Raw genomic sequence first — 8,143 nt, forward strand, 5'->3', positions numbered from 1 at the left:
GCTGCTGCTGCTGGCCGCCTGCGCGCCGCCGCCCTGCGCCGCGGCCGCCCCGACGCCGCCGGGCTGGGAGCCGTCGGCAGACGCGCCCTGGTGCCCCTACAAGGTGCTGCCCGAGGGCCCCGAGGCGGGCGGCGGGCGCCTGTGCTTCCGCAGCCCGGCGCGCGGCTTCCGCTGCCAGGCGCCCGCCTGCGCGGCGCACGCCTCGGCCGGCCGCTCGCTGCGCGCCAGCGTCCTGCGCAACCGCAGCGTGCTACTGCAGTGGCGCCTGGCGCCGGCCGAGGCGCGCCGCGTGCGCGCCTTCGCGCTCAACTGCTCGTGGCGCGGCGCCTACACGCGCTTCCCGTGCGAGCGCGTGCTGCTCGGCGCCTCCTGCCGCGACTACCTGCTGCCCGACGTGCACGACGGCGTGCGCTACCGCCTGTGCTTGCAGTCGCTGCCGCTGCGCGCCGAGCCCGCCGTCGCCTCGGAGCCCGCCGTCGTCCCGGAGCCTGCCGCGTCCGCCGAGTGCGTGGAGTTCGCCGCCGAGCCGGCCGGCATGCGGGAGATCGTTGTGGCCATGACGGCGGTGGGCGGCTCCATCTGCGTCATGCTCGTGGTTATCTGCCTACTCGTGGCCTACATCACGGAGAACCTCATGCACCCGGCCTTCGGGCGCCCGGGCCTGCCCCGGCAGCCCTGAAGTGCGAGGCGCCCGCCAGACCGGGCTCTGCCTGCCCGACTAGGGTGCGGGAGGCCCCAGGCCCTTGGCCCGCTCTCCCCTCCCCGCTCTCGCTCCATCCTGAGGATCTCCACGCAGGGCCTGCTGGAGATAGATGGGGCACCGGCCGGCCCTTCCCAGAGCCTTGGAATCACTGCACGACCTTTCCAGCTGAGCAGCCGCCTCCCAAACTCCAGCTCGGGACTGGCCCTTGGGCCTGAGTGGAGATGCCAGCCGCGTGCAGGGCTCTCCCCGCTCTCCAGAGCCCTTGGGGGGAACCGTCAGAGCACAGAGACCCTCTTCGCAAGAGCCATTGGCACCCCCGGGCCGACACCCTGCGCCTCCAGCCTGTGACGAGTTGGAAAAAAACAGGCTGTCGTTATGGCTTGGTCACTGTGTGCTTTTCCGACTCAAGGGGGCCACTTGGAACCTGTCCTCTCCCCGCCCCACCCCAATGGGCTTAGGTAGTTCGTGCCTTAGTATCTCGGGCCCACTGCGGGAGCCAGCCACCCTTCCAGTGCTGTCCAAGAGGGTCTGTGGCCCCGATGCTGGCAGCTTGTGCGTGCTTCTGGCCAGAGCCCCCCTGGGGACCCTCCCTTCAAGCTTTGCAGGAGCATCCAGTTTGGGTAAGAAGCGTCCTGCGGTGTTTCCCTGTGTGGGCATTTGACAAGTTGGGAGCCGTGACTTAGCTCGGCAGGCGGCCCAGCGTCCAGCTGTTGTTTCCGGGGGTGAGTGTCCCCTGACCTCGGGGGGAGCTGGCAGTTCACCAGGGCTGGGCTCCCTCCCCTTCCTTTTGTGTGTCTGGTGAGGACTTTCCATGGGGACTGGGGGTCTGAAAGAGCAGTGCCGTATGCAGAGGGTGAAGGTTAGATGCCAACTTGCCCAGCTGGACCTTCCACTGTGATCTGGACCCCAAGCCTCAACCACGGCATGACGGACAGCACCACGCCACCCCATCCCCGAGCCAGTGGCCAGCTGCCCCGGATCTGGCTGGGTGCTGCCCCCTGCCCTCCCACCCGCTCGCCGTGGACTGAAGGCTGGCCTTGCCCCTCTCCGGGCAGACCTGAGCATCTTGGCCGAGGTTCCCTTCTGTGCCAGCCACCTGACGATGCTGGGCGCTGGGAGGGGCGAAGCATGGCTCGCCCGGCTCTGCGTGAGCCCCCGACTGTGGCTGTCCTGGACCCGACACATCTGGAGTCACTGTGGCGAACTCCCCCTCCCCCAGCAGCCACCAGCGACCCTCACACCAGCAGCCTGGCTGGTGCCCCTGCAGCGCCCACTCCCTACCTCTCTGTCTTTGCTCTGCCCGCCCCTGGCGTGGCACTGGTGAGGCGTGAGCCTGGCGCCAGTGTCTAAATGTCCATCATTCTTAGACCCAAACCACCGTCTTGTGTACTTATTTGGGAGGGGGGAGAGAAGGGTGAGGGGGAGAGTTGAACCCCTTTTTCCCAGCTCCTCAGGCGTCAGCCCAGTGGTTGGCCCTGGACCCTTTGCAGGTCACGTGGGGTTAGCCCAGGCCGGGAGCACAGGCACCCTGCCCTTGTGGCTTGTGGCAGAGGGACAGGCAGGGTGTATCTCAGCTGGCCTGTCCACCCTCAGAGCTTGGACAAGCATCTTCTCTGGGGCCTGCTCTGTGGGGCGGGGCTGGGGAATGGCACCTGCCGCAGTTGGAAATAGCCCCGCCTCAGGAATGACCCGCTTGAGCTGTGACAGGCAGCAGTGAGGCGGCTCCAGAAGGGCCCCCTCCCCGGCCCGGGCATCCCCACGCGGTGCTAGAGCTGGGCGGGTGGGGGCCAGAGGACGGACCTGGGGCCCCTGTGTGTGGCGCATACTGTGTCACCCCCTGCATTCCCTACTGGGCCTCCCGCACCTGGGCTAGGCTGTCCTTGAGATCCTGGAGCCGGCTGTGACCCTGAGGGGCAAACAGCTGGGGGTGGGCCATGCTCTGAGGAGTGACTCATCCCCCCTCCCACCAAGGGGGCGGGGTGCAGTGAAGTGTCTAGACAGCCAGCAGGAGTGGAAGGGGTTCCAATCCCTCCAGCCTGGCTCCCTGGGGGACCTTTTCCTCTTGCAGCTCTAGGCCACCCGTGACAGGCGCTCAGGTGTCTTCCACAAGGGTGGGGCTGGCAGCCCTGGTCCCAGGCCCTGGTGCCCTGCTGTCCATCCTCTAGCTCCTGTGTGCAGCTGGGTTCACAACCGGCCACTGTGAAGTTCTTGGAGGCCTGCCCTGGGCCCTTCCCCCAGCCGTGCACCTGATTTGGGGCCCTGTCCGTGGCCCTGACTGGGCTCACGCCAGCTAGAGCCACAGGCCTGTCCTACCCGCCGATTCTCGAGGCTGGTCAGCACTGACCCGCAGCCCTCTGCTCCAGAGATGCCTCTTCAGGGCTCTCTTCAAGGGCTTCTTGGAGGCCCAGGGTCCAGCCCAGCAGGGTCCAGTGGGGGAGCCCTGGCCTGGAGACGGCATGGAGCTGGTGTCCACGAGGAGCACTTCTGCTCCTGAACCGTTGCCACCCCTGAAAACTGCTTCCCCAGGTGGCCCTTCCATTCTGGGGGCGCGGGGACACCCAGGCTCCTCCCCTACGAGCCCCCAGTCCTCCATCCCCACCACGTCCTCGAGGAGGCCCCCCCCACCCCCGGTCGCGCTCTCTCTCTGACTCGTGGCTGGCGGGTAGACGTGCGGCTTCCCTGTGCCCTGGAGGTGGGGGTCCGGATGCCTTGTCCCTCAGTCAAGACTTCGTCTTTCTCGTGGTGCCTGAAGGTAACTTCCTTAAGCTTATGATTTTCTGACGTGGAGTAGAAAGAACTGCTCTGATTCTAAAACACTGAAGGGTTGCCTGGGCTGTCAGCCTGGCCCTGCTTTCAAGAGCCATGCACCCTTTCAATGCCTCAGTCTCCTTGTCTGTGAAGTGGAAACAGTCATCGGACCTAACTCAGAGGCTTGTGTGGAGGCTTATGTGAGATCAGCCAGGCGGAGAAGCGTAAGTGGTCCGTGCTTGGTCCTGTCTGTGCCACGACTTGATGCGCATCCAGGCCGAGACAACCCCCGCCCACGGCTGCATCCCTAGCCTGACCCTGCTCAGAATCCTGAGGTCCTTGAAATTCCACCACCAAGCACACTCCCTGCTCACTCCCCAAAGCTGACCCACAGCTTGTGTTCCTCACTCAGCCAGCAGGAGGGATTCATGGTCATTCTGTGGACGCATGCCCAATGCCCTGTGTGGCAGGCTCTGGGGGCCCAGCAGTGACACCGGAGGTAAGATGCGGGCCGGCCGGCCTGCTCAGGCCCCTCCCCACGGCCCCCAGGGCAGCTGCTAACTCCCCAGGTCCTCCGGACATTCAGGCCTCCGGCCTCCGAGGACAAGCTGGTTTCATCAGCGCTGGCTCGTGAGGACCTCACACTCCCAGGGGCCGCTAAGCCAGGGGGTGGGGGCGGACACACAAACGCGCAGGCAGCATGAGGTGCAATGGAGGAAACATTTCTCCACTGGGGCAGGGCTGTGGGGCTGGCGTTTCCCTGGTGATCTCAGGATTGGGGGACTGGGCTGTTGGAGCTGGTCTACAGGGACAGCCAGGGAGCTGCTGGAGACCCTGGCCCAGGGGATGGGCAGTTTGGCCCCTTCAGCCTGAGTCTAGAGAGTCCTGGGTCCCTGACACCCAGAGCCTCCTCCAGCCGCATCTCTCTGGGGACTGGAAGCGTGACCCCAGCAAGCGCCGGCCAAGAGGGGAGGAAGCGTCCACATCCCAGGGTGGGGTCAGGCTGCACCTTCTGAAGTCAGGAGCCCAAGGGCCACACACACACTGCCTCTTTCTTTCAAGGTCCCCCCAGATATCCCCCCTCCTTTAGAGATCTGTTATTTCATTTCTATGCTGTATTGGCTGTCTTTTCAAACTTTCATTTTTTCTAATGACCTCAGTAAAATGTTCCCTCCATTTCTGATGCAGGGTGTTCTTTCATAACTTTCGTTTTCCTAACTCTGTTTAGCTTATGATGAAACATTCAGTTAAAATGTCTACTTATTTTGGGGGCATGCCTTTCTGGCTTGTCTTCTCTACCTACAGGGATGTCAGCACGCTTCTTTTTTTCTTAAGGAGAGTCTGGGTGGGAGTCACTCGCGGCTCTGTCCCCTTGGCCACATGTAACGAAGCTGGGTTTCCCTCGCTCTTAGGTGGGGAGTGGGTGGGCTGGGATAGCATTCAGAACTTCCCAGCTCTGCTGTTAACCACTGCGTTGATTACGTGGCCTCACACGTCTGGGATCTGCCTTTCCTTCCCCTCCCCCACTTTTATCTGGACTGTCTCCTTCCTTTGTCCCATGTGTCTCTGTCCTGCTCAATTTGGATCCCAGCGCGACAGATTCTCCCCATGCCTTTCCCTTCTTCCCTCATGGCAACCACTCTGATGCTGTGCTGCTGGGCTTGTTTTTAATTTGTACTCAACACCGTGTCTTTGAGATTTATCCATGTTGCAGAATGCACAGATTTTTAATTGTTTCTGTTCATTGCATGCAATTTCTAGTGTGTGTCCACCAGGCTGACTTGTCCTCAGCCCTGAGGGTACACGGGTAACTGCAATGCTAATCACAGTGTCGCCATGAAAATGCCCATCCACATTCCTCAGGGACCCCTGTGAGGATTTCTCTAGGTGAGGGGCAATGGATCTTAGGGGTGTGTGTACCTAACCACCAATATTATCAGTTTGTCCTTAACGGCCAAAGCAGTCAGCACTCCCGCCAGCAGGGCAGGTAGGTTTCTACTTCCGCAACTTCTCACAAACACTGTGTATTGTTCAGTTTCGTAGCCTTTGCCCATCTGTTGGCTGTGTAGCAGTAACTGGATGTGATTATAATTTGCTTTCTTCTGATCACTGGAGAGGCTGCACACCACTTACTATTCCTAGTAGCCATTTCAATTTCCCTGCTGAATAACTGCTTATTCATAATTTTTGTACATTTTCCCATTGCTGTGGCTTTTTCCTCTTGATTTTCAAGAGGTCCACAAATAGTGCTGTCCAACAGGACTTTCTGAAATTATGAAAATGTTATCTGTGCTGTATTAGTTTCCTGGGGCTGCTATAACAAAACCACAAACTGGGTGTCTTAGAACAACAGAAATTTATTCTCTCATGGTTCTGGAGGCTGGAGGTCCGAAATCAAGGTGTTGCCAGGGGTGGCTCCTTCTGGAGGCTCTGAGGGAACGTTTCACGCCCGTTTCACGCCTCTCTCCAGTGTCTGGTGTGGCCGGCAATCTTTGGGGCTCCCTGGCTAGCGGACACATCACTCCAATTTCCAAGGACGCCCCTGTTATGGCCTCCTCCTGTCTGTCTGTCTCCTCTGAGCCTCTGTGTCTGAATTTCCATCTCCTTTCTCTTATAAAGACACCACTCACTGTATTATTGCCCACTCTAATCCATTATAATTTTAAAGTATTTTATTTAGTTATCTATTTATTTGGTTACACCAGGTCTTAGTTGTGGCTCACCAGCTCCTTAGTTGTGGCATGTGAACTCTTAGTTGCGGCATGCATGTGGGATCTAGTTCCCTGACCAGGGATCAAACCCGGGCCCCCTGCATTGGGAGCACGGAGTCCTAACCACTGCACCACCAGGGAAGTCCCCTAATCCATTATAACTTAATTTTATTCCATCTGCAAAGACCCCTATTTTCAAATAAGGGCACATCCACAGGTCCCAGGGGTTAGGGTATCAACATGTTCTTTTGAGGAACACGATTCACAGTAGTCACTAGTCTAGTCAGTATCTACTAGTCATTGTGGCTATTTGGGGACTTGAAATGTGACTAGTATAACCAAGAAACCACATCTTAAGTTTTCATTAATTTAAACGTAAGTTCAAATAGCCGTATATATTTAGTGGGGCTGTACTGAACAGCACACTTCTAGATACATACCTTTGACTATTTATTTTTTAATTAATTAATTTATGGCTGCGCTGGGTCTTCATTGCTGTGCACGGGCTTTCTCTAGTTGCGGCTAGTGGGGGCTACTCTTCATTGTGGTGTGTGGGCTTCTCGTTGCAGTGGCTTCTCTTGCTGTGGAGCACGGGTTCTAGGCACGTGGGCTCAGTAGTTGTGGCGCACAGGCTCTAGAGTGCGGGCTCAGTAGTTGTGGCGCACAGGCTTAGTTGACCCGCAGCATATGGGATCTTCCCAGACCGGGACTCAAATCCATGTCCCCTGCACTGGCAGGCGGATTCTTAATCACTGCGCCACCAGGGAAGCCCCCCTTTGACCGTCTAGATGTTGCAAGTATTTTCTCCTATACTGTGAACATTGTTAACAGTGTCCCTTGTTGAAAACAAATCCTTACTTTTGATGACATCATCAGACCTATCTTTTTCCCCTATATGTCGCATGCATTTTTTTTGGTCTTAAGCGATCCTTGCACACCCAGATGATACATAAACGTTCCCCACGAGCATATTTTGCTCGACTGGCTTTATGGCTTGGCTTTCCGTGTCTACGTGTCTAGAGTCACACTGTATGTGGTGTGAGGTGGGGACCCAACTTTTTCTAGCAGCACCCTGAGCCGATTTCCCCAATCCAGTCTGCAGAGACAATCCATCCTTTTCCAGGTGCGTGGGTCTATTTCTGGGCTATTGTGTTCTATTGGTCTGTTTGTCTTTTCGTACAGTGGTACCATATCATCTTTATTATTATAACCTTAACATCTGTAGGGTGAGTTTCTACATTGCACTCTCTTTAAATTTATATGTATATTAAAAATATTTATTTATGTATTTATTTATTTAGGCTGCACCAGGTCTTAGTTGCAGTATGCAGGATCTTCGTTGTGGCATGCGGGATCTTTTTTTTTAGTTGTGGCATGCAGACCCCTTGGTTGCGGCATGCAGGATCTAGTTCCCTGACCAGGGATTGAACCTGGGCCCCCTGCATTAGGAGCACAGAGTCTTACCCACTGGACCACCAGGGAAGTCCCACATTTCACTCCTTTAAAATGGACTTAGTGAGACTTCTGATTCCAGCCAAGATGAAGTAACAGGGGCCAGAATTACCCTTTCACCTGAAACAACTAAAAAACATACAAAATATGTGAAACAACAGTTCCAAATACATTGGCTGTAATGCAATGAAGGGCCATGACCTCTGAGAGAAAGGAAAGAAACGAATTGAGTCCTGTGGCTGCTCCAGCTTACTGTCTGGAGGATTTTCAGGATGCAGAGCGAGGAGGAGGGACTCAGGCAGAGCCCAGTATTGTCCTGAGTTAAGTGGATGGATCTGGGAGGCCAGGGAGGCCAAGATGGCTGGAGTTTGGGGGGCAGAACACAGAATAAGAAAGAGGATGTGAGATCTATAGCTTAGGACTGACTAGTGTGTGTGTGAGGGAATCACCAGGCCAAGAAAGGAGCCAACAAACAGGATTAGAGGCAAGACTCCTCAGAGTTCAAGCAGGGCCAGGAGCAGTGTCTCTG

General features: G+C 57.1%; 1 protein-coding gene and 1 non-coding gene across 2 annotated transcripts; one reads left to right on the top strand and one right to left on the bottom strand.

The window, feature by feature from the left end:
- Position 1: 1 nt before the first annotated feature.
- FNDC10 (fibronectin type III domain containing 10) lies at positions 2–5,952 on the top strand (the record flags this gene model as incomplete). The annotated part of the gene is made up of 1 exon (XM_027108319.1): positions 2–5,952. A coding segment is annotated over one exon (678 nt), but the record flags the coding sequence as incomplete, so codon positions are not given.
- Positions 5,953–7,571: 1,619 nt separating this feature from the next.
- On the bottom strand, positions 7,572–7,644 carry TRNAR-CCU (transfer RNA arginine (anticodon CCU)). Its single transcript has one exon. It is a non-coding gene; the product is annotated as a tRNA-Arg (tRNA).
- Positions 7,645–8,143: the final 499 nt, after the last annotated feature.

This window comes from Aethalodelphis obliquidens, unplaced genomic scaffold (assembly GCF_003676395.1).
Source record: "Aethalodelphis obliquidens isolate GAN/ISIS:26980383/991018 unplaced genomic scaffold, ASM367639v1 scaffold9, whole genome shotgun sequence".
Classification (NCBI taxonomy): domain Eukaryota; kingdom Metazoa; phylum Chordata; class Mammalia; order Artiodactyla; family Delphinidae; genus Aethalodelphis; species Aethalodelphis obliquidens.